Genomic DNA, 26,965 nt, shown 5'->3' on the forward strand with positions numbered 1-26,965 from the left:
TGTGCGAACAAGACCAATTAACTATCACCTTTTGGGTGAACTTTTTGGGTATCAACTCTTCTCAATTAGGTTAAAGGCTTGACAATTATTTTATTGAGGTCTTAGGGTTCAAAATAGCTACTCCTTGTTTGGTTGAGTAGGGTTGGACAGAAGATGGTATTCAGGAGGGAGAGCCATTTAAAACTTATCTCTGGTAATCCACCAACTTTTTAGAACCATGATCTGCCTGCAATAGGCTACTATCGTTGTGCTCTGGCGCTGACCCTAGAGGGCGCTAACGCTTCATGGGGGCACCCGGCGGCTCCTCTGCCGTCGTTAGCTTGTCCGTCTCGTTGTTATTCAGGTTGTCAGGGGCAGCATCATCTCCAGCCAGTAAGCTAACACGGGATTAGGGGACTGTAGTTTATAATGACATATTTATACAACACAGAAATCGACTGTCGGCACACCTGCTCTTTCGCTCGGAGCTGCCCACTTTCTTTGGGTAAAAAGCAGCAGCGACGAGAGCGAGAGGTTTGTAGCGGGTAGCTAGCTAGGCTTGCTAACCTCAAGCAGCCAGCTAACGTTGTCAGGCAGACAAGACACAGGCAGTCAATAATAACGTTACCTGGTAAATTGATATCTCCAGATATCCACTACGACTGATTCGCGTTCGTTTGCCGCGACAATGGAAGACGCGACAATGGAAGACGCTCAGGAGCATTTAATAGGGCAGGAGGACTCCGACGATGGCGAAAAACCATCGTTATTACACTTCCACCCCCCTTCACGCTCCACCCGAGTGCAAGTCCAGAGAAGTAGCGTTTGCTCTCGGGCTTATTTCGTCGTTGTCATGGTTTTCTTCCATGTGTACATCCTGAACGTCATCGGCCTGCTGCTGTACGTGCACTACAACAACGGCCCCGGGGAACTTGTCAGTGCAGACGGGGACACCTCAGCATCAGTCAGCGATAGTGGGAGCCCTGCTTTGCCCCATTCTGCCCCAGCGCCAGCAGAGCTGCACGCGGAGGAGCAGAGTCAAACCTTCAGTCTTGCTCGCATTGAGGGAATACGGGTAAAGAAACCTGGAACAATACTAGTGCGATTAAGTTTGCCATTTTAATTGACTGATCGAACAAACATCCTACAGTAGTGTTACCCAAATGAAAAGTATGGCTACTTTCAATATGTACACAATAGTAAACTTTAAGTACATTTGACTTTAATGTTCAAAAATGTTTATTTGCTATAAAAACTGCCAACGCCCATTTCCCCCAATCCTCCAATCCTCCAATTCAAGAATGCTGCCTGGCTAAAATATATTTTTATTGCATCAGCCCAACTTGAAACACTGCATATGAATCCAAATGTAATGCATTGTCAAAGCATTTCAACCTCATTTTTGTGATAGTGCGTGTTGATAATATCTCTTGTCGTCCATTGGCAGGTGGGTCATGTTCAGCAGGTGTCTCTCACGCCAGACAGAAAACACGAGATGAAGACGATCAGTCTGAAACCTCTGCTGTTTGGTAGGTGCCCTCCTAACAGACTTCTGGGTATGATCGGCCATTTGTGAGTAAATGTCATTTTAAGTAGGATTTTAGAACACACAATTTAAAAAAAAAAACTCAAAGCCATACAAATATAGACCAGTAATATTTACTTAAAATTCACAGATATGTACATACTCCATTAAAAATATTTTATTTCTTTGACCTTAACTGCCCGGGACACAGTGTTGGTACCTCACGTGTCAAATTCTAAACGCTACGTCTATCCTTTTGCTATGCATAGCCGTTTTACTCATCTTACTTTGTTTCTTTTGCTCTTTCTAACCTTGCTTGTAATCCTAGCTCCTGCATCTATGATGTTTCCATTTGCGCGCAGCTGCCCTCAAGTTCTTGTCTGGTCTGTGCCAGGCATAGGCCTTGTTGACCACCAGGCGCTCCCCTTGCACTGTGCCCGTCACTAGGAAGGTCCCGCCTTTCCGGTGCATCCGCGTCATGTTCCTCACACAGGTGGCATCCCTCTCCAGCCACAGTTGGATGCGGGAGCGGATCTGCCCGCCTAACAGGGGTCCGTGCTTCAGAACGCTTAGTTTGGCAGCCAGGGAGAACTGAGACAGGCTTACCGGACTGTACTTGAGTCGTGTCAGACGAAGTTTCACAACTGGCAAGAAAGCAGATTAACACAAACTATGATTGGCATCAAATTGAATTGAGGGACAATCAACACAACAAAAAGCACACGCAATGTCTGAAACATATCATTAAAAATAGAACAGGAGAGAAGAAAAAAATTGATACTCACCAAAATCACTCCTACAAAAGGTTTCCAGTGTGTCTTTTGAAGAAGTGGATTCCTCCAGCTCACAATCCCGGCAGCTTGCCTGGGGCGCTGAAATGTTCAAACCACTAATTTAATCCTTTGTTTAATGAAGTCACCTTAAGCGTATGTATCTTATTCATAGTCAGATGCTTACCTCTACGCCCCCCTAGGTGAATAGTGCTGTTGGTGATGGAGGAGATACACAGGAGATGGTCCGCGGGATACTGGTCACAGCGCAGAATTTCTGGCCAGGGGTAGCCATAGCAACTCATGATTGGTGCACAGCTGTCCCGTACAGATTCGCACAAACTCCTGCAGGGTGATATAAACCTGATAAAGAAGAGGTTAAGAGGGAAGGTGCTGCAGCATTGATTGTAGTGTTGAGGAGCAAACAAGGCTGAATTAAATAACATTTGGTGACTTGTTTTTCTGTGTCTAATGTGAGAGGTGCTAATGTGGCACAAAGGAAGTTACAGTGCTTTGATGGCCTGATGTGTGAAACTGGGGCCTTTCTTTTCAAACACCAGAAACCGATTTGCATCGCATTCAAAAGGTGTTACCCCTAGATGACCCTGCTCCTCCTGTAATTTAGGCATTCATCTTTTTTTCTGGTCTTACTAAGGTTTTATACTACTTATACTACTACAACATCAACATTATATAGTTAATATATAATATATTTGAATGGGGAAAAAAACTTACCTGTCAAGGCATATGGGTGCAAAGAGAGAGCAGAGGAATATGCGAGCATCAGGGTGGCACTCTCTGGCAAGTAGTGGCAGCCAGCTGGCACTCTGTTGCACGGCCTCAGCTGAGGACTCGTGGCCCAGCAGGTTGGGCATCCTCATGGTGTCATAACCGATGTTTTGGCACAAGACCATTCCTGACGGGACGGGGACGCAGTGACTGGAGCTGCGGGGCTCCCACAGTCCACCCTCACCGATAGGAAGCACGGACCTGAAGCCAGTAGTCGTAGCAGGGTCCCCCCACACTTCACTGTCCTCTCTTGCTGCAGCTCCTGATGGTCTAGAGACACCAGTATCTCCAAATCCACTTTCAGCATTGCCCTCAATACTTGCCCTGTCCCCGACCTTGTCCTTTACTCCAGACTTAACCCTACTCTCAGCCCTCGTTCGTCCCTCCAAACCCACCCTTGCCCGACCAGGACCAGGCGCTACTGTACTGCTAGGCCCGGCAAGCAAAAGGAAAAATAGTAGGGAGGCTGAATGGGGGGACTTTGGGGAGATAAAATGAAGGCACAGCACTGCAGTCATCCTGGTAGACCCGTTGGAAAGGAGAAGTAATCCTGAAGTGTGTCTCTGGAGTGAATGAAGACCCCTGTGTGACAGTGCAGGAGAGGATGGCAGGATAGGTGTATTTATAGTGGGCGGTGATTACATTTGCATAGGAAGGGGAAAGGGGAGGCGTAGAGAACAGTAGGGAGAAGGGTTAGGGCATAACATTAAAGAGTTATTAGGGATCCCAATCCACTTGGATTTATCAGCAGATTTAAGTGTGTTTGACAGATCTCAAAATTTGTAAGGTGGATGATTTGGCATTTGGATCCTATTGGCTTTCTGCCATTTCCATTCCCACAGCTTGAATAAAGGAACACATGTAGTGAAACTCCTCCACCCTTTCCATCCCGCATTTTCTTCCAACCTTTACCTAGCTAGCTTGTCGTGCTCTGACCTATTTGCTTTTTACTTGCTTTTTTCCAATAACATTTTTAAACATGAAACATACTGATAAATGATCATTGTTTCAGACTTTATTTAATTTTTTAAGGATAATGCCTGAAATTCACTGGTTCCATCTCCCCCAATGGGAGGATATACTGTCTTTGTCCAACATTTTGGTATACAGAGTTTTAAGGATTTTTTAATGTTGGTCATAGAAGACAAGAAAACTTTCCTGGCTCATTGTGATGGGAAACCCGCTCTTTTTCTTCCTATCACGCATGAGTGTTATAGACCAGATGATAAATCGACTTATGGAGAAAATAATCCACAGTTTAATCAATACTGAAAATGACCAGGAGTTGCAGCTCTAGCGTGCAATTTCTTGTGCGTTTTCGTCCGGGTGTGTGTGACACAAAAAAAATTGGTGTAGTCCTGCTGTGTAGCCGTGGCCTGATTCCTGTTCAGACAAGCGGGTCACTTCCTTTCCGGGGGAGAAAGAGACAGTAGTGGGAGGGGGAAGAGGAAGGCTCAGTCCCACTTCATTCATATCAGTTATCCAGATTAATGAGGCTTGACTGGACAATAGGAATTAACCAAGTGGGTACAGTGTAAAAGACACGGGTGACAAACAAGGTCTCTACTGTACAGGCAGCCAACCCGGAAGCCTTTTATTAAGTGGGGAAATTACTGACAGATATGGATAATTGTAAAAAAAAAAAAAAAAAAAGATCTAATTGAATATATAAAATGGAATTTTAGCTGAACAACGTTACTAACAAGTATAGTAGCTGCAGAAGAGTGATTGTGCCGAATGCAATTATTTTACTGCTTTGTAATAATTGATATTGGCAATTAATGACTCCCAGAAGCCTGCACTGTTTACACCAGCTGTTTACACAATCCTCTGGGAGAAGGCCGGTGTCGCCACTCATTCAACCTGACTGTTAGATAGGCTATACCACAAATGGCTCACAGGGGACTGACGGAGGGGAATAGCTTCTACTCATTATGTGTACTGACACAGTAAAGGGTTTCGGTGCCTGAACACCTACTTAAACATGCAAGACAGAGAGACAGAACGAAAGGTATATAATAAATTAACACCCAAGTGTATGTGCTCCCAAGTGAAGTGGTTTCCCACAATTGTAATGTGATATAAGGATCCCATATTTCACTCTGGCTGTAGTCGGCTTCATTACATTAGTAAATTAATTTAGCATCTGCATGATTTTAATTGACTGAAAGCAGGAGCTGGTGAAAACACTTTGCTATGTCTGTGATGTTGGTGTTTCAATGAGAAGGTGCTTCACTTAGGCGCTTTGATAACAAGTGTATTGGATTTGTCTTGCTTTTTACACATCATTATCAGTCTTATATTAGCATACACTAATCAATCTATCTCCCAATTGCTCATCACACTGGAAGGTTTTGTTAAGCAATCTAAAGTAATCTTTTTAGTCTGACAGTTCAAGTCAACACCGTCATCAGAGATCTTCTAATCCACTTTAAATCAATCACTTCCTCACCCTCTCAGATGTGCGACAGTTCTGTGTGTGTGCATGCAGAGCTTTTAAGTGAAGAGGAGACATTTGAAGATACATTTTACAAAAAAACGTTGAACATTTCAGTTTATTTGCGTTTGAACTATGAATGGCTTCACTGCTACCTAATCACTGTGTGTAACCTCTGCGTGTGAATGTGTGAATCATTATGCACAACAGTTAGTCTGTGACACTTCTTTGCATGTTTTGATGAGTGTTGCATAACCTCCAAGCCACTCTTTGATGGATTGTGTATCCTTGATCCTAAATCTAATCTCGGGTCGGTTAGACTGGTATTATGATAACATGGAACTTTCATTTCCATAATTTTGCATTTGGTCACATTGCGTTTTTTCAAAATAAGTTATTGCAAAACCATAGATAGTATAAAGTGCAAAACAAGAGAAATGTAGACTCCACCACAGCCTCAGTTTTTATTTATGATAGTTAAAAAAAAACTTAATTGTTTGGATTATTTGGTCGAATATGTGAAAAAATGTAGGTGTCAAATTAGGATATTTGGAAGGTATTGGCAGTGTCTATCCTCACATGTCCAAGGCTGCAATCTGTCCTTAACGTGCCACTCTGTTGTCTTTTCCCTGTTCCCAACAGAGATCCCCGGCTTCCTGTCAGAGGAGGAGTGTCGCGTGGTGGTGCAGCTGGCTCAGCTCAAGGGTCTGATGGAGAGCCAGACCACAGCACCCAGCCAGGGACAAGAGGAGTCAAACCAGCCCCTACTCTCTCTCAGCACGGACGAGATCTTCAGTCTGTTGGACCTCAACCAGGATGGGCTGCTGCAAAAGCATGAGGTGAAAAGAGAACAACATCTTGTATGCACAATGCCATAAAGCTGCAGGGAGAACAGAGAGTTCTAGAAAAATTCATTTCAGAACTTGTTTTACTTTATGTTGAAATGTGAAAAGATTCTGGTGTCTCCGCCAGATTGTGAGTCACTCGCGTTCGCGGGATGGAACTTGGTTAAACCCGGACAACCTACAGCAGATACTCACTGGTCTGGACACGTGCCCGACAGGTGAGTGCCCCTGTGGTTTATGCGTGTTGGTTCATTTGTGACTGTTGGGACTAATTCCATATGGAACGCAGCATCAGTTGAGTTCAGATTTAGGATATAAGCGTTACAACTTTGAATTCTTTAAAAAAAAAAAAATGTATTACATCTGTGAGACAATAGGTGAAACTGGATATGACTCAAAATGGAAGAGCTTAATGAATTCATCTTCTAAAGATGCACTCTGTAATTATGGATTTGTCAGAGAAGTGAACATTTTCTAAGGTAAGATGAGAATGTCATATTAATATGTGTAGCTAATAAATTTGCGGGACTTATGTCCTTCCGTTCTGTGTATGTGAGTGTTTCTGCCACAGTGTAACTGGAAAGAGTAAGTGGCTGACGGGTGGCTGTGATTGCGTGCGAGTCTTTGTGAGTGGCAAGGCCGGAAGAGGGGTGACACCGTTTTGATCTGATGCCATTGTGCCAGGCGTTGCACACATCCCAGTCCGGATGCTGCCTTGTCCCATCTCATTAAAAACTGATTATTCTCCAACCCTTTTTCCTTCATTTTCCCCCGGATCCCCTGTATCCCCCACGCTCCCACCTCCACTCTCTTTCGTTAACCCCCCCGCCACCCCCTCCCCCCACTGCCACCTCTCCTCTGGCACCCCAGAGCTATTGTTGCGGCTGGGGCGCGGTCTCCCAGGGGAACTCATGGGGGGGAGGGGAGGGGGCAGACATTCATTCAGCTGAGAGTGACAGCATACGTTTGGACACAAAGAGGGAAGGATTGGAGGAAAAGAAAGAAGGGAGGCTGTTATAAGCCCACTGTTCTCTACATTGTCCAATAATTCAAGAATAAATTCATCTGAACTGGAATCGTGGTATTGCATCAGTGAAAGGCTGGTTTAATCATTTCACAGGGCTCCATTCATATCCATGCTAGTTATGAGGTCATATTTGAACTGCGCCTTTATATCCCATATCCCAGCTATATGAAGGAATAAAAATAGTCTACTAAAGGTTTGTTTGTTTGTGTGTCTGTCTGTTTGTTTATTTGTTTGTTCCTGGCAGGGATTCTGACCTTGGAGGACTTCAAGCGTGTTTATACTGTGTCCCAACGCCCAGGACAACAGCGGAGGCTGAATCTCCGGAGTCGGTTCCAACAGAGAAACAAACATACGTTCCTTTACCAAGGTCCGGGATCCCACCATGTGCTGCAGACACTCAGGAACAGGTAACCACACGCACAAACTTAAGTCACCAGTTTAAAAAAGTAGCCTACATGTCGGTATTTTTAATATATAAAATACTTTGTCATTATGTTTGCTCCCTTATGTCTTTTGTTCAGAGTGACCAGTCTGACACGTTTGCCCTCTGCATTGGTTGAGCTAAGTGAGCCGCTGCAGGTGATTCGCTATGAGCAGGGAGACTTCAGTAATGCCCACCATGACAGCAGTGCTTCTCATTCAGAGAGTACCTGCGCACACTCACGACTCGCCAGAAACAAATCTGCTCTAGCAGAGGTCCCTTGCAGGTAATTGTTATACCTAATGCTATTCTGATTACACACGTTCCTCAGAATCAGAATCAGAAATACTGTATTGATCCCTGGGGGGAAATTTGGTTTGTTACAGTTGCTCCAATTTAGAATAGAAACATGTGAAAGAAACCAGTGTATAATATTTTATAAGAATATTTGCTTAATGCAATCAGGTATAACCTAACAATAAAATCTAACAATATTAAATAGGAATGAACAACATTATACCAAAATATTTACACAATCTAAGTACTGGAAATAACTTGTATATGAGGTATGTAATATGTACAAATATTGCAATAATTTTTACTTTCATGATATTTAACACAGTATATTGGGATGTGCCTGGCTCAGTTTTTGTATTTGTAGATTACTCTGATTTTGGTGTAATGGCAAAGGCATTTTTTTTTCATGGGTAGCTTCATGATCAGTTTTTTCTCACCTGTTTCTTAAAATTAATACTTTCAAAATATTTTTTTTTTCTATATACCAAACTATTATCATAGCTTTAAGACAGTAGTTTTAGGTGCTGGTTGATATAACAAAATAATCTCTCTTTTACAATGATCTGTATTTGTCATCATATTCATCTCTTGTTTTGTTTCCCAGGTATCTTACCATGTTGTTCTACCTCAGCTCAGTAGAGGAAGGGGGAGAGACAACCTTTCCCGTGGCAGACAATCGTACATATGAAGAGCAGGTGAGTTGTGCTTTCACAAACCACAGTCCTAAAGCAGCCACAGTGAAATGATGATAACTGTCTACTGACCTGAATCCTGCTGATAGCACGCAGACAGTGCTGACCCATGACAAGGAATCTGACACCTAAGTAGTGAACACAGTGTGCCAAAATAAATGATTAGACGCCAGTTGTTTACGGTTTTGTGTGTCCTAGGCACTGGTCCAGGATGGAGTGGATCTGACAGACACGCAGGAGACATGTGGCAGAGGGAACTTTAGAATGAATCCTACTGCTGGGACAGCTCTCCTCTGGTACAACCATCTCTCTGATGGAAGAGGTAAGAATAGAAGGCCTTTGCTGTGTCCTTTATCCACACGTATCCAAACACATACTGTAGTAGTTTATCCAGATCGAACCCCATTTCACTAGATATTAGGGCCAGAAGATTTGAGCATGTTAGTGTTGTTGTTTTTTCCCAACTTCTCTGTGAATGTGTCACCTTACAGAGGTGGAAAACTAACCACATTTGAGTTCCGCCTTCCATTTGATCACAAATTGCGTAACCCACATAAATTATGTAAACAAGGATCTCTTTCAGAAGTTGTTTCCGAATTTGGAAAAAATAAGACTACGTGCCAGAATCAGCAGATGGATTGAGAGCATGTGGGGGAACAAAGTTGTTCATTGGAAGTGCTTAGTTTATGTTGTTTTATCTGCCCTTTCGTTACCAATTTTTTTTTCTCTCCACTCTTGCTTGTTTTTTTTCTGTACCTCATGTCATGAGATCAGTTGTGACTATCATGGGTGATGACTCCTAGGAGCTGGGCTTGTTGTTGACATTAAACTGAATTTGTTCATCTTGTTTACCTCACTCCAGTGGCTACTACTACACTCATTCCCCTCCCCTTAAATGCTGCTCCTCTTCTCCCCTGCCTTTTGCTAGGTTGGATGGGCGAGCTGGATGAGTATTCCCTGCACGGCGACTGCCCAGTGGGGCGCGGGGTGAAGTGGGTGGCCAACAGCTGGGTAAATGTGGACCCAGACCACCAGCAGCAGGCCCGCTACCAGAGAGTAGTAGCACAAAGGCATCGCGCTAAGTCGGGCACAGAGGAGCATTACCAACCCCTTTCACACAGTGACCTCCACCAGGATTTATAGCCAGGGGGCCTTTGTAATGACGAGACAATACTTATAAGACCGAGTCAGTCTTGCATCTGTAAAGACAGTAATGCCCGACAGACCTTTCCACAGTGTCAGATGCTTTAGTCAAAATGAAAATTGCAAAAAGAAAAAAAAATCATACACACATCTTCTCCTTTCAGTAAATCTGTCTTGCATCTTGTTTCACAACTCACAGCTTGGATATCCATTTTTACTCAATACGTATAAATCAATTACATCAGAAAAGTTTGGGGAATTTTAACAAAGAATCGTGGTGCATTGGTTTCCTCTCATTTAATGTATTATGTAAAAATAACAAACACATGAATTGAATAGAGTGAATGCCATTCTCTATTATTGCACACCTTAAGAAAATATCACTTATTCAGAATAACAGATATATATGGATACTGATATGCGAGTTGAACAACATGCAGCCATGTTGAAGGGCTGATATGTCTTTCCTACAGTACGTTTACTTTTCATCTGCTCTTGTTGTGCGTCAGCATTTTTTTATTGTTATAGAATTAAATCCTTTTGTTATAAGCCATATCATAATGTTTATCTGTGAATGTATTCCCGAGGGATGTTTTTGTGAGATCTTTTATTTCTGTTCTGGTGTCTGTCCAGAGTGTATCATGGAATTGTATTTATCAAGGGTTCCCCACGACTACTGCAAATTCATGGCTGTTCTTCACTGGACAAAATAATTTCTTGTGACACCGGGTGTGGCCGTGTGGGAGGCCAGTCCTTCAGGTGTAAATGTCTTTGATATTCAAACTTTTGTGTCTTCCTTATCCTCACAACTCAAAAATATTGAATTGTCAGAGTATTTATTTGTGTGTTATTTATTGCCACCATTTGGTTATTTATATAAAAATAATTCATATTTATTACAGCTTATTTATTACAGCTAGTTGTTGCACTGATCCCGTCGCTGTATTTTATTGTAATTGTCCTAAGTTGATAAATATATAAAGCAATGTTTTATAAGCACTATTGTTGTTGTGATCATTCATATAGAAAATGTCCAGTAGATGTCGCCCAACGTCAAATACAACACTACAATTTCTCTTAATTAAACATGCTACCATTTTCACTGTGTTATAACTATCAACTGCTGCACCAACATCCCCTATGTGTCCACTCTAGCTGTAATGTGTAAATGACGTATTTGTGCGTCACCCTTTCTTTTGTCCTGTTGCTAATATTGTGTGAGCAATCAAAACATTTTTTTTTATGACTGTGGGTACAGGCTCTCCTTAAACTAGAAACATGCTCTTGTAGGTTTTTATTCCCCCACCGCCCCAGTGTTTGTGGGTTATGGGTTAGGCATGCAGCAGCAGATCATAAGGACTGCAGCTAAAGAGGTACTGTGAAGGTAAGAAAAAGCAGATACAAATCATATGCAATAAAACCATAACAATAAGTTATACATAACACATAAAAAAATACTTAACATAACTATTAATTTGATTAAGTGACAGTAAGTTGTTATCTGGGGGGCCCCAGGGGCCTCATCACTTGCAGCCTCCACTAGGTCCCTGCTGACTCGATAGCCTGAATGGATCAACTAAATAAAGCAAAACACCAGTACATCGCGCTTTTTGGGGCATTTATCTGCGGTTACTGCGTGTTTTCAGGTCAAGGACGTATGCAATGAAATAAAGCCATCCTTGTGACTCTTCTCATTCTTGACTGAGCACTGCTGCTGATGCTGTGCACGCCGCACTGGGCTGGCTTCGGCCAATCAGGTTAGCGGACGGCGGCAGGAGGCGGGGGGAGCGTCCGTCAGAGCCTTACAGCTAACGGACCGTGGAGCAGTTCACATTCTTCGTCTGTCGAGCCGTGGCATCACATACAGTTCTTGGTCTTCTTCTGACTGGGCTGTCGAAACTGAAATTATAAATCTTCACTTCCTAAAGCGCAGTATAATTTTCATCTAACTGTTATCCATGAGATTCTTCAGGCTTACCTTCAAGTGCTTCGTCGACTGCTTTTGAATCTGCATTGTCAACGGCTGAACTGACTGCGGCGCCTTGTGACATTTTTCCATCCCTTGGCTGAGCTGACCGGTTCTAACGTTTGATAATCATAAAAAAAACTGCGATTTTTTTTAATTTTCAAGAAGGCCAAATAACAAACTGGGAAAAAGCAAAAAGCCGACTGGAGCACTGCGTACTGTGGCTACATCTCTCTGTCTGCCTCTCTGAACCCGCCGGGTGCCTCGTTAGCCGGGTATATTTATAAAACTTCAGCAGCCCCTGGCTACACCAACAAGCCAGCTTGTTTAGTTTTTTTTCTTTATTTATTTTTTAATTTTAAAGAAATTGTGCCGCTACCCAGCAACATGTCACCTGAGTTGGAAGAGAACAGCCAAGGTGAGTATGATGAATGACCTCCAAGGCTCAATACTGAGACATAATCATTTAGCACATGATTCGGCTACTAGCTTAAACAGAACCACATGCTGGGGATGATTTTTAGAGCATCCCTTCCTCAGCCACTGCTCTGACTACTCTGTTGGGGGTAAACGCATCCCCACACCAGCTTCACATACCTGCCTCGGTCTATATTTATCATCACAATGTAGCCTACTGTACATACATTTGATACACATTCCACAGCAGAGCTGTTTTAACTACATACAAGACAAGCTAAATATGGTGCTGAACAGGTGTCAGCCAAACAAATCATTTCATCAAGTTTAATGTCAGTGCCATGAGAGTATCATCATTAGCTTGGCAAGGCTTGTAAAATAAGGTGGCTCATGTAACATCCAACATTCCAAAAAAAGCTTGTTCTAAAAAGATATATAATAACATAGTATTATATATATAGTTATAATAAGAGTTATTCATATTATTATTAAAACAATAGTTTTTGTTGTATAAACCTAACATTGTGATCTATTTTATTGAACATAAATCACAGTATACTGTGTTACTATGTCGTAAACAAATCATCTTAAACCATTGGTATCCTCTTGTTGAGTTGCTCTACGGTTGCTGACGTCCCTTACCTCCCTTACCTTCGCCACTCTTTTCCCTTTCCTCTGTTCTCTCCCCCCCCCCCCCCCCCCCCAACTGCTCTGATCTGGATTCAGCTGCCTGTCTTGTTTTGCATCCAGCACAGAGCGGCTGCTGACTGATGTGGAATGGCACTAATGAAGTGACACACACGTTGCTTTTATTTGTGTTGGTTCAGTGGCGTGTGTGTTTGTGTGTTGAATATTGAAAAAGAAAGCCTTGTGAAGTGGGGACGATGTAGACGCAAGAGATGTACCTTGACGCGGCTCTCTGCTGTGTTGTACCGCAGCCCACTAATCACACTGTCTGCGAGACAGGCTTAGGGAACGAACATCGGGGGAGGGCTTAGTGATGCAAACTGCAACACGATTATTTCCCAAATGCTAGCTGTGTAAAGGCAGTGTTTACAAAGAACAAAACATCTTTGTAAATACAATATCAACGCGTATCCATTACACTTACAGTATAGCCCTGTTCCTGCTCAGTGGAGTTTTGTAATAATCTTGTGCCGGCGTTGTGTTGAAATGCAGTGAATGGAAAAACCGTGCAGTCTCTCTTTCTCCACGTCCATTCACTGGCAGTCTGGCCCAAGAGAGAATGTGCTTTATCTTGTCTCCAGTGCTGTGCTGACGGCTGACGTGAAGTTGCGAACGCGTCTATTTTAGATATGAGAGGTGTTAACAATAACATACAGTAATATCTGCTGCAGTGATACGAATGTGGGTATTTTATATTCCTCAATGAACACTCTCATTCCTGCTGTCTTATCCGTTTCCCTTCCTTTTTTCCCTTCTGTCCCATTTTTCCTCATCTGACCCCCCCCTGTGCATATCCTTCTTCTTCTTGTGTCCAGGTGAAATCAGTCTCCCCCAGTTGGAGGCAGGGACCCTGTCTGAGGAGGAGGGCAGTTCAGCAGCTCGCCCCCTGGTGCCTGTGCCCGGAGTGGGGGACCCGGGCTGCGGGGAAGACGGAGGGGCCGGCCCCCCGCAGACCCAAGACGGGACTGCGGACGGGACTGGGAACGGAGCAGTAGCAGCAGCAGTACCGGTGGTGGAGAGGGAGACCTGGACGCGACAGATGGACTTCATCATGTCCTGCGTGGGATTCGCCGTGGGCCTGGGCAACGTGTGGCGCTTCCCTTACCTCTGCTACAAGAACGGAGGAGGTGAGCTTCAGGTGCACTCACTGCGTACTCTCTGCTCACACACATGAACACTACTTGCAATGAACACATGATGAAGTTCACTTTACAATCTCTATAGGCCCAATGTAGGGCTTTTTATATGAGCTAGAGATGACTATAAAATGTTATGCAAGCAAAGGTTGGGACTAAGTCATTCATATTAAATATTGAGTTTATCTTGTGTTACAGTTCTTCTGTGCATAACTTTTCATATAGGTCACCATTCTGCAAGGTTTATAACTTCTTCACAGCATGATCCATCATTGTTGCTTGCAATCTGGCCATTGAAGACTTAATCATCTACTAGTTTCATGGTAGTGATTGTGTTAAATGCTGTCAAAAGTCAATCTGACTTATTCAGCGTTCTTGAAATACAAAGAACTATTATTTATAAGTAAAATAACAGTTTTGGAGCAAATGTTATCTATATTACGAGTGATTATTCAGGGCAGAGGAGTTTCCGTATCATACCCCTGCCAGTTGGTAGGACAACAGCAAAAAGCAGCAATGACTGGCGAAATGTAATACCCTGATAGATGTGATAGGTACACAGAGCAGGGCCTGCGTGGCTCTGAGCACGTAGCCAAATAGCCGTGCCTGCCCACATGGTTACACTTTATTTATTATTGCCGCCCATTGCTTAACAGACTGACACAGTAAAAGTTGCCCTAAAGTGACTTCCTACTCTCTCACTGGCATATGTATGCCGTCCCCTTTCATGTATCCCACCTTGTCCAATAGTAACCTGACCGCACCTTTTGGAATAGAGGAATTGACATTTCTTATCGCTGCCCTACCCACTTTTCTGTTTATTTTTATGAGGTGTTTGGTTTAAATGGAACTGAATGTGTGTGTGTGCGTGTGTGCGTGTGTGTGTGTGTGTGTGTGTGTGTGTGTGTGCGTGTGCCCTCCCTCTCCCTCGTGTGTGTCTTGTGACCCAATGCTCTGATACCCACCTTCTGGTATCGTATAACAATGGCCCTGCCTCACACAGTCCACCCCCTGTGCTCCTGCCCAGCACTCATGTAGCATACACAAAGGTGCTCTCTCCCACTCTCCTCCTGATAAGGAGCATGTGGATATGTCACACAATAACCGTCCTGTGACCGTGCCCATCTTTCCCTTCCTCTCAGTGTAGGCACAGCCACATCTGCTACACTAATACACTACATGCTCTTTGACCGACCCAGGGTACACCTTGCAACACAACAACAGTAGCAGATAAGGCCTGGTGCTCGTAGTCACACCAGCTTGTGGTAGAAACAAGGACAAACTCCATTGGAGAACACAATTGATGAATGTAGTGGAACTGTGTGGAATTAATGGCTGTAAAATGTTATTTATTTTTAACTCTGCAGCAAGGTCTGAGGTGTCTGCTCCGGTTATGAGTAGAGGCTTTACTTTAGCCTATTAAGGATGCACTTCCTTAACAATTTGGTCAATATGCTGGGTTATGTCAGCATAAGCTTTTTCTCCATTCATTCCATTCACGCCTCCCATGCATCTCACTCTATCCCTCCCTCCCTGCCTCTCTCTCCACTCTCTCTCTCTCTCTCTCTCTCTCTCTCTCTCTCTCTCTCTCCGAGTCTCTCGTTCTCCCACCCCTTTCTCTTGACTCACACTCACAAATGTTCCCTTATAAGGCTACAGGCCTCCGCTCTCAGAGAATGACCGAGAATGATGGACTGAAAAAGGCACACATTGTCAATTAATGGCACAGTCGTAGAGCCAATCAGCAGGTGTGTGCATGCATAGTGTGTTAGTTTGTATTTGTTGAACTTCACCTACCACAGCACTGTCCCAGTTTCTCGGCCCACTAATCCCGTGACGTATTCATCTTTCCCTCCTTTCTTCTTGGCCTCTCTCTGCTCTGCGCCATAGCTGGTCATGTGAATCCCTCCCATCTGCGCACTGTGGTAGCATCACCCAGTTATGTTATTATTCAGAACAAATCGTGGCATTTGAATGAAGTGGGTTGAATGCCTTTTCCGTCTTTTTTCACTATCTGTATCTGCTGTTTATCTTCCTGATCGCAGCGCAGTATGAGACTCACAACAAGAGATTATTTATAGAAAACACTGAGTGAGCACAAACCACTTGCCCCTAGGCCAAGACCAACCACTGCTAATCAAAATCAAACAAGTCTGAGATGTCTCTATCAGGACTAATAACTCCTGCTGCTGGGCTTTATTGTCTTCCTCCCAGACTCTGTTTGACAGACATCCATCTGACTGCGCTCTCTGCAGCTTTCAAGTTCAAGGACAATAACGACCAAAACTGTCCAAACACTTGTGGAATGGGAGACGAGGTTATCTCCCACACACTCTTTCAATGCATCTCTTATCCGTGCCCTTGTCTGTATTCCTCCCGTGCCTTCGCTTTCGCCCTTTATGGCTTCCTCCTCCTCTTGACCTTGTTGTGTTGAGTGCTTGATTAGTAAGAGCCCTTAGTGTTTGTGCAGCTTTTTGTCCTTAAAGACTTGATAAACATTGCATTATAGTCAGATTGCTACTGTCAATAGTGTTGTTAATAAACACTGTCTTCCAAGAGCAAGACAACACTAATGACCCTGGCTGGTTCTAATAATAAACCCATAAAAAACTCATTGTTGATTGTCAATGTGATGAGTTGAAGTAAGAATCCCAGGTAAAGAAGATAGATTTTATTAGTGTTATCATCGGGAGAATTATTTCTTTAAATTAGCTAAACTCTTTCTCCTGCTGTCTCTCTCGGTCTTTGTCCTTCTAATGAATACGTATAATATCAACAACAAAATGCTGTATGTTGGACATAATAAGGTGTTACAAATATGTCTAAAGTGACATGGGGCATTTTTAAACTCAGACATGAAGTATTTTATCTTACTACAAGTTATAAATAGGCAAGAGATGACCAATGTCTCTGCTATTGGTTGCAGGGGGAACTGTCAATGTAGTGTAAATGAATCCAATGTATTACAACACGTCTGCTAGGCTATAGCCTTAATGTAATTCATTTAGGCTACCTCCAGGGCAGCAATGCATTTCACTAAACACGATTGCTTGATATAAATAATAATTTAAAAAAATCTGCCTTTTTTTTTCCAGCCGATGCCGATTATTCTGAGATAGGCTATAATCGCACGATGAATCGGTCGGACTGTAATTTCTACCTACCTGTTTTTTCGGATACCACGTGATGAATGTGACCATGTGACAAATAAATGTGTTGTGTGTTACAGGGGTTTTCCTGATCCCCTACTTGCTGATTGTGTTCATCGGAGGCATCCCAGTCTTCTTCCTGGAGATTGCACTGGGACAATTCATGAAGCAGGGAGGGGTTTCTGCCTGGAACATCGCACCCCTCTTCAAAGGTACTAAACTCTGTGTATATTGTGAACGCTGTCTTGACTTAAAGAGACACACATTTTTTATTTCTCCGAACAAGGTGTTTGCATGTCATTCATCGCCTCTCGTTTGTAAAAAAAAAAAAAAAAAAAAAAGAATAACATCCCATCATATACCTCCTCTCTCTCCCCATCTGTCAGGTCTGGGCTTGGCCTCAATGGTGATAGTGTTCTTCTGTAACACCTACTACATTATGATCCTTGTGTGGGGCCTCTACTTTCTCTTCCACTCTTTCACCAACCAGCTGCCCTGGGCCTCCTGTGGACACCCCTGGAACACCCCTAACTGCACAGAGGACTTCCGCCGCAACTGTCACAACCGCAGTGCCCTCCAAGCGTCATCTGCTGCCACCCCATCCAACCTCCTGTCCTCCGCCTTCCCGTTGAACCTGTCCTCTTCAGCCCAGCTTCTCCTCTCCAACAGCAACTGCACGGAGACTGAGGGCATGCGCTCCCCAGTCATTGAGTTCTGGGAGTATGTCATACCTTGTCTAGGGGAATTCTCATGGTGGGGGTGGAGCAGAATGTCAGCAATCTCCAGGAATACATTCGACAAAAATATTTATACGCCAATCCAATTTTTTTCATGAGCTGAAATCAAATGTCTAGGCCCTTGTCTATGTACAATTTTTAGTGAGCAAGTCTCCTTTACCGAGATAATCCAACGACCTGTGGTGGTGTGGCATATCAAGATGCTTATTAGACTAGCATGATTATTGCACAGGTTTGTCTAAAGGTGGTCACAATAAAAGGCCACTAAAATGTTTTTTTCTTGAAAAGAGACATTTATTAGGCACTGTTCACCCCATGATGCCATCGAAGGTGAACATTTGCCCACTCAAACTTTGATGAGCATGCAGATGATGTTTCTGACTGTTTGTTCAGAAATTCTTTGGTTATGCAAAATAATTTTTGCACCAGCTGTCCAGGTGGCTGGTCTCTGGTTGTGAGGCCGGTTGGATGAACTGCCAAAATCTCGGAAACAACCTTGGAGACAGCTTATGGTAGAGTAATGAACATTTAACAGCTCTGGTGGACAGTCCTACAGTCAGCATCCCAATTGCACAAATGTTGCCACACAAAACTTGCAACATCTGTGGCACTGTGCTGTGTGATAAAACTGCACATTTAAGATTGGTCTTTTTACTGTGACCAGCCTGAGGCACAGCTGTGCAATAATCATGCTGTCCAACCAACATCTTGATATGCCACACCTGTCAGGTGGATGGATTATCTCAGCAAAGTAGAAGTGCGCACTCATACAGATTTAAACGAATTTGTGAATATAATTTGAGAGAAATAGGCTTTTTGTGTATGTAAAAAAAGTCATGAAAAATTGGAGCAAAAACTAATGTTTGGCGTTTATATTTTTGTTCAGTGTACATTCTGTTATCTAAAGTCAACACCTTAAAGATTTTTAAAAAAACACTGATTTACTGCCAATTTATTTTTTCTGGGTCTTACTTTACTGTTAGTGCACTTTGTACCCAGAATGTACAGTCATGCGTCCTTTATTCTAATGATTCAGATATTGTCTAGCATTTACAATGTCTATAAAAGCCCAATTTGACTTGCAAAACATAATTGATGTTGCAGTCAGCCTGTTTATCACTTATATACATTCTGTTTGACTTTGCCCAAGGTGTGTTAGGGAAAATACCTTTTTTCTATATTAATAATAATAATAATAATAATAATAAGTGCATATTTGTCTTCTTCTTCGTAGGCGTAAAGTACTCCGTCTGTCTGGTGGGCTGCACGAGCCTGGCAACATCAGCTATGAGTTGGTGCTGTGTCTCTTGGTCACCTGGGTCATTGTTTACTTCTGCATGTGGAAAGGAGTTAAATCTACTGGCAAGGTAAACAATTCATGATTCTTTATGTTACATGTCACTGTTTGGGTTCATGGACTGCAGATGAATAGTTAAGGTTTAATACGTTTACTGTATGTGAAGCTTTACTTGCCACTGTCAGGGGTTATGGAGTGCAGACTAATATTCCCATGGCTTCATGCAAAGTCTTTAAAAATTACAGCATTTTGCCCTTTCACCCCAAATCCGCCTTGGTGTAGTGCGGAGATCAGTGTCTAGACTCAAACACATGTGAACACAAATCTAAGCACACACACACACACACACACACACACACACACACACACACACACACACACACACACACACACACACACACACACACACACACATATTCTTTGAATGTCTGCCAATTTGTGTAGTTGCTGGTTTTCTCACGTATATCCATGCATATGAGCAGCTTATTATTTCAGTAAAGCTATAATCTTCCACTGATCCAAAGATCCCTTTATTGTTAAACTCTACATACACATTTTTCCAAGAGACTTCCATGTATAAGTTTAAAAAAGAGGCCCACTTCTTATTCTTTTTAAATGTGTGTACTCTCTTTCGTTGACATAACTATGCATCAATATTTTGAGGCACCTGGAGATGCTTGTGTTTGCATACCTCTCCTTGTCTCCAGGGCAGCCAAAGCTCATAGAGCGAGGGAAATATAATGAAGGAGATTGAACCAGCCAGCCAGCTGTAAGCCGATTAGTAACTTTCCATCATGTACATGTCTGAGAGCTGGAAAGGGGCTTTTCTGCCCATGTTCGCCCTAGATCGAGGCAAATATGTGCTTTCTCACTACTTTTCTCTTACTACACGGATTTAGCTGGGACTTGATGCTTCTGCTAGCAGGGGGCAGCTTTCTAAGCATAACTTGACAAAGACTACCTTCTGAAAAAGGTGTGCCAAAAACCCCTGCTATTGCAGGAGGTTTACAAATTGTCTGGCTTTCCATTTACAGGCTACCTTTTCTTCAAAGTAACATGACAGGGCCCATTACACATCTACTACAGGAAGGACCTAATGGGCTTCTACTTAAGACTTGAGTATTTGCAAAGCAGGTAATTGCTTAATCAAAGTGATAAAAACATACTTAGGTCCGGTTTGTTGAAACATTTGACCATAGTTGATTGACCATTTTGATAAGCACTTTACTTTTTAAGCTAGCGTGTTAAATTCATCATATGATCATTTGTGTATGTACTTACTTCATGTAATGTGAGGAGTATATTGTTTTAAGGGTTTGCCTACTTTCACTAAATGCAAGTTCTAATGCATAGCACTCAAACTTCACCCCCTACCCCCAAGTATACCCTTACAAATTGGTCCCACAGTATCTAGAAGTGTACTTCACCGCCCTCTTTTTCCATCTTTCTGTAGGTTGTGTACTTCACAGCTCTGTTCCCCTACCTGGTTCTGGTGGTTCTTTTGGCCCACGGAGTCACTCTACCTGGAGCTATAGATGGGATTGTTTACTACCTGAAACCAGACTGGTCCAAACTCGGAGAAGCACAGGTATGACTCTTGCAGAAGCTCCACATCTGTCTAGCAGCGTTGTGAAAAAAACAGACAGACAGGCAGACACATTGAACATCAACATCAACATCCAAGAAACATAGGTCATATGACTCTGAAACATTACTTGGATAATTCTGTTTCTGATAGGTGTGGATTGATGCCGGCACTCAGATTTTCTTCTCGTATGCCATCGGACTGGGCGCCCTGACAGCGCTTGGCAGCTACAACCGCTTCCATAACAACTGTTACCAGTGAGTTTACACACAGCCTCACAATCAGACACCACCATCACTGGAAGGAGGCCAACATCAACACAAACACCTTCATCCAGACTTTACCTACTCCTGAATGTGACTGTTGGCTTGAGTACTACTATCAATCGAAAAGGAAAAAAACATAATTACCACTAGAATTAGGCTTTCTTTTAAGACAGACACTCAGAAAGAGAGCAACTTCAATCTGTATTGACTTATCACACGATTTATCTCAAAAATATGCTCTCTTAATTGCATTGAATAAAGGGCCATGTTATATGGTCTGTGCAGTTCTCTGGCGACCGGAACAACCCTTAGACTTGAATACACTATATGAGTGTCCTAGGGAATCATGATCAAAGTCCATAATACTTCCTAGTACACTACTCACATTTCCCTCCCTGATCAAAATAGAAGCAAGTAGGTTGCCAGGGAGATTCATAGCAGTGTCTTTAATATCTGAAAATGTGTTTTCAGGGAATGCATTCCATTATGTTTTTTAAAAGGCTTTATAAATGGAACTCTAGAAGGGTCAGTTAGATTGTAGGGCAGACCCGACCTAAATTGTCTGTTTCCAACAACAGTTGGCTTCAATATTGCTGTTTTTTTAGGCTTGCTAAATGATCCTGCATGTGTTTACCCTAAGCAGGCAGATATCCAGATCCTTGCGATGTAGTTCACAACTCCATAGCAGCAATAGGGATATTTTTTTTATTTTTTTTGTAAATCTCAGCAGATGTGTACTTATATGCCCATAATAGGAGGAGCCTAATAAATACCCCGCCATATCACATTTTCTCTGCCTTGACCTTAATTGGAAGTTGAGGGATGAGTTAAAACTCTTAGGTATGTCAGCTCTGCTCTGTTTCTCACACACACTCGGGGGTAGCACAGGAATAGGGAGGGGAGACGTGTACACAGAGTCAGATGCCAATATACAGTATAATACATTGAGGGTTCAGTACTCAATGTCATCTGTTGGTCAAAGACTTTGGTCCAAAGTGTAATATCCTGAATAAACCACTGGATAGATTAAAAATGTACACAACTAATGCTTTTGTAGCATGCTAACATTTGCTAACCTTAGGTAATGTTTAACTAGGCATTACATGTTCAACTTCAATGCGTTGAGATTGTGCATGCCAGAATGTGAAGTGTCACATGCTCAACCATCAGAATAATTACATCCAATAGTTAACATGCTAATATTTTCAAAAGGACATGCTAATATTAGCATTCGGCTCAAAGTGTAGGTTAGCCTATGGTAAAATGAGGCTTCAGTACACCTTGTGGAGGTGAGAGGATGCACGGATTGAACCTCTCTCACTAGCTATCTCCTTGCTGTCTGGAACAACTGTTTCTTCTATATACTCGGATCAGGTTTCTTTTTCTAGTTTAACCCAACCCTTAGACTGATAAAAGTTGAGCTGAAATGTCCTACAATTACCACTCTAAAGTAGATCAACCATTTTGATTCATGTAACATCTCCACTACTCTTGTGCAAAAAGCAGTAATATTGTTGCACAACTAGTAAAGTGAAGTGTTCTGCATCCAACAACTTTGTTTCCTTTGGTGTCATGAACCTTACTTCCTCGTAGGGCTGCCAGTGTGTCTGGAGACTTTTAGTTAATAATCTTGGTATGGTCTGCTTTCTTAACCCAAACACTCTCACTTGATTATACACATCCCGAGCATTCCTTTGCTTACTTCTTCAGATTAATTGGGCCATTGACGCTTAACTGTGTGGAAGTTGCCTCTGAAAACAGCTGCAACGGTGTTATATATAACTACCATGGTGCCGCTGTTGTTTATACATTCTTCATATCAGAGAGGATTCTTGGCCGGTGTTGCCGTCTACATTGGACTTGTCAGGGTAAACAGAAGGTCATTCCTCTGCATGTGGAGCAGATAACAGGGATTTTGTTGACTTTCGTACTGAAACTGAAATGAGAATTAGATTTCCAACATAATTTATTCATAGAGGCAGGCATGCATTATTATAATGCTAGGCATATTTATATGTAGCAAATAGTCAATGGGGTTTTTTTCTTCCACTCTTTGCCTTCTCAGACCTTGAGACAGCAGAGTTCCCATTGGCGTATTTGCTCTCTGCACACCACCTGCCAACTACAGAGACAACAGCAGCATAGAGATTGTTATTGATTCACTATCCCAGCCTGTCTCCTGTTGCCAATGTTTGTCTTGAGTATCTTCCATTAGCCTCATGTCACAGAATATTATAATGCATCATTTTCTTTCTCTCTGTATCTTTCTGTAGGGATGCATTCTTGCTGGCTCTCATCAACAGTGGAACCAGCTTCTTTGCAGGCTTTGTGGTGTTCTCTGTGCTGGGCTTCATGGCTGCAGAGCAAGGCGTGGACATCAGTAAGGTGGCTGAGAGTGGTAAGAACACAGCTTCGCCATGAGCTGGCTGCCTCAAACCCAATGCAATTAGCTGAGTATTGACGCTAAGAGATATATGACCTCGATGCTTTATGCTTCTGACGCTGTTTCTTAATATGCAGGTCCAGGCCTGGCCTTTATAGCCTACCCCAAGGCTGTGACTCTGATGCCTATGGCGCCACTCTGGGCAGCACTTTTCTTCTTTATGTTGCTCATACTGGGCCTGGACAGCCAGGTAACACTAATTAAATGTTTTATAATTTACACTTAAAAGCTTTGTAGAAAGCATATTGCAACATATGACTTGGTTCTATTTTCGCAGTCTTGTTGCCCTTCATGTAGAATAGATAGCTAATGTTTCGCCCCTTCTCTCTCACCTCTTCTCACACAACTATGACACAAACAGTCGGGGCACATCAAGTCCAGTTTTAGCAAAGCATTTCTTAGCAGACTGTTAGTTGTGGGTCTGTTTGAGACACTGTGCATACATCCATTGTTTTACAGCCCAGGGATTTGTCAATGAGCTTCTGTCTGTTTCACATAGAGAGCGTCTGTCTACTCCCTCCAATCCATTCACTTACTTTCCATTCTCTCCCTCATTTCTTCCGTATCCATCTCTCTCTTTCTCCTGCCATAGCCACATTGGCTATGCATACACTATGCTGCCAATTCCAGTAAATTATGTAAAAATAGCTGCGCAGCTGTTGTCCTCTTAACTCACACTGGAGGTTGAAATATGTTACTGCAAAGATGTGCACATAAACATTTTTGGGTTGCGTCAGCATGCTTACCTGCAGAATTTGAGTTGCCTGTCAATCACATCTGCAATTCAGAGCATCCGACACATACACTTATTGTTTGAAATATCACTCACTTTTCCCCTCCTCTTGTTCTCTCTGTTTCCTCTTCATTCTCTTTTCTAGTTTGTCGGGGTTGAGGGATTGATAACGGGAATCATGGACATGCTACCCGCTAAATCTGCCCTGCGGCGAGAGGTGGTGGCAGCCATCTGCTGCGTCGTCTGCTGCCTCATCGATATGTCCATGGTCACTGAGGTACAGTGAGACATTCCCAGAGTATTGTATTCTTAAGAATTTGGTGGAAAAAACTGTAATTAGGATGCCGGCAGATCATAAACAATACATTTTTACAATGCCACTCAGTAACTAGATGAAAGCCAATGGCCTTTTACCGATACTTGGGATTGTTTTGCTTGTGGAAGTTTGTTAAATGTTTCTTATGATGATAAAATATGGATCATGTAGCTTATACTTAATTGGGCTTATGCCTAGCAGTGCTAGGAATAGATTTGAATGAGAGCCTAAAAAATGGAGACAGGCCTGGAAATAGGTCACACATACAGTATTAACGGGGTGGCCTTGATGCTGACTGCTCTCTCTGTTTTCGTCAGGGAGGAATGTATGTCTTCCAGCTGTTTGACTACTACTCTGCCAGTGGCATCACTCTGCTGTGGCAGGCCTTCTGGGAATGTGTGGTGGTTGCATGGGTCTATGGTGAGACAATTACACACAATTACAATACACACAACACCAACGTCACAACTGAATGCATTATCACGTCATCTTTGCGTCGTTTCTCTCAGGGGCAGACCGTTTCATGGACGACGTGGCTCGTATGATCGGCTATCAGCCCCTACCCTACATGAAGTGGTGCTGGTCCTACATCACGCCTTTTGTCTGTGTGGTAAGTACCGCTCTTTATGTGTTTTTATAAAGACTTAACGTACCAGTTGCAAGTAAAGTAACAGCTCACAGCTTTCTTTGGTACATTTAGGCCATTTTCCTGTTCCACGTGGTGAACTACAAGCCCCTTACCTACAACACAGTGTACACTTACCCCCTGTGGGGTGAATTGCTTGGTTGGGCGCTGGCCTTGTCCTCCATGCTCTGCATCCCCGTCACAGTCCTCTACAAACTGCTGCGCTGCAAAGGATCCTTGCGGGAGGTCAGTATGCTTGGGTGCATGGTCATACACATTCTGTTGTGTGTGTGTGTGGGGGGGGGGGGGTTATGTTTGTATTCAGTACAAATGTGTCTCCATGGATACCCCCCTCCATCTCCTCTGTCGGTTATTTGGTTTGCTGATCTCCTCATTACTCATTAGAGAAGGCGGAAGCATCTGTCCGACAAACAGCTCATGGTCCCTGTGCTCATTGTCTTTCCCCCCACGCAGCGGTGGCAGCACCTCACCACGCCAGTGTGGGGCCGACATCACCTGGAGTACATGGCCCCTGAGAGCGGAGCCAAACTGCTGCCCCCTGCAGGAACCAAGAGTACGCTGCTTTTCGAAAGTGTCATCTAATGAGCCGAGGCCTACAGAACAACACAGCCAACATCGCCCCTTGATAACACGCATACACAATCACACAAAGTACACACATACACCAAACAGGCCCCGGTAAGAGAAAAGCGTAGATTGAGATTGATTACACACCAGACAGTTTTAAAACCTACGGAAAGTCCCTGGACAAATGGACCAAAGATTAGACGGGAGGAGAACTGAAAAGTTGCCCCACACCCATGCAGTCATCACATGCTGATATCCCCCCCTCTCTACTCTGCTTTCTGACTCTACCTCGCTGGCTCTCCCCCTCTCTCTGCTCCCTGCCTTTGTGCTGTCCCCGTCCTGTCTCGTTCTGTGAGTGTGATGTGTCCAGTGTAGCTGTGATAGCTCCCTTTTCTGTGCCTGTCTCATCTGTTCCAACATGTCATGCCATCTTGTGATTCTGATTCTGAAGAAACTTTCTAAATGTAAGACCTCATATTTGCTGCTGATATCCCTTGGTCTGAATGTGGGTGTGTGTAGATGCACATATGCCTGTGTATCTGTGTGTGTGTGTGTGTGTGTGTGTGTGTGTGTGTGTGTGTGTGTGTGTGTGTGTGTGTGTGCGGGAAGTGTGTGAGTGGGGGTTATGCATGTGCCTGTAAGAAGCTGTGTGTGTTGGATCATAGCAGTGGTGTCTTCATTTACATACGACTTTGCTTTTGGCCATTGTTTTCTGCCAACTGTTTTGTCCTAATTAACTGTAAAAAATAATAATAATAAAATAACTTTATTTAAAAAAAACAAAAAGGAAAAAAAAGACAATGCATCACCACTTCCAGCTGTGTGTTATGAACTAACTTAAGTATCCAGTGTATTGTAGGGTCTGTGAATCAGTGTTAACAATATTTGGAGGGGATGATGATCAGTATTTTCCATCTTAAGAGACGGAGAGCAATTTAAGTCTGACAGTAGGAGACTGGGTCATGGTGAGGGGAAAGAGACTTGATGTTACATCACGAAAGAAGCAATAAACAACCAGATAAAGATGGATGCAATGTGTTTTTAAGAGTCTTTATTTACAGTGCATGGTCTCATTCATACTTAAAATGTATTAAA

General features: G+C 43.0%; 3 protein-coding genes across 3 annotated transcripts; 2 read left to right on the forward strand and 1 right to left on the reverse strand.

Annotated features, from left to right (window-relative positions):
* Positions 1-362: 362 nt before the first annotated feature.
* LOC307252699 (transmembrane prolyl 4-hydroxylase-like) lies at positions 363-10,860 on the forward strand. Its single transcript, XM_080030446.1, has 9 exons — positions 363-1,054; positions 1,427-1,508; positions 6,143-6,339; positions 6,473-6,563; positions 7,617-7,779; positions 7,894-8,079; positions 8,695-8,785; positions 8,981-9,104; positions 9,711-10,860. The coding sequence occupies exons 1-9, from the start codon at positions 668-670 to the stop codon at positions 9,923-9,925; spliced, it is 1,536 nt and encodes a 511-aa protein (XP_079886572.1). The 5' UTR covers positions 363-667; the 3' UTR covers positions 9,926-10,860.
* On the reverse strand, positions 1,829-3,581 carry LOC307252700 (secreted frizzled-related protein 5; the record flags this gene model as incomplete). The annotated part of the gene is made up of 4 exons (XM_080030447.1): positions 1,829-2,148; positions 2,290-2,376; positions 2,462-2,637; positions 3,010-3,581. 4 exons carry the CDS (start codon positions 3,579-3,581, stop codon positions 1,829-1,831), a joined length of 1,155 nt encoding a protein of 384 aa, XP_079886573.1.
* A 1,355-nt stretch (positions 10,861-12,215) lies between the features above and the next one.
* On the forward strand, positions 12,216-26,462 carry LOC307253274 (sodium- and chloride-dependent creatine transporter 1). Its single transcript, XM_080031250.1, has 14 exons — positions 12,216-12,309; positions 13,811-14,122; positions 17,361-17,492; positions 17,667-18,000; positions 19,252-19,384; positions 20,768-20,902; positions 21,053-21,156; positions 23,439-23,563; positions 23,686-23,798; positions 24,487-24,618; positions 24,975-25,077; positions 25,167-25,267; positions 25,358-25,528; positions 25,757-26,462. The coding sequence occupies exons 1-14, from the start codon at positions 12,279-12,281 to the stop codon at positions 25,883-25,885; spliced, it is 2,055 nt and encodes a 684-aa protein (XP_079887376.1). The 5' UTR covers positions 12,216-12,278; the 3' UTR covers positions 25,886-26,462.
* Positions 26,463-26,965: the final 503 nt, after the last annotated feature.

This window comes from Ammodytes marinus (assembly GCF_949987685.1).
Source record: "Ammodytes marinus genome assembly, chromosome: 7".
Taxonomy (NCBI): Eukaryota; Metazoa; Chordata; class Actinopteri; order Uranoscopiformes; family Ammodytidae; genus Ammodytes; species Ammodytes marinus.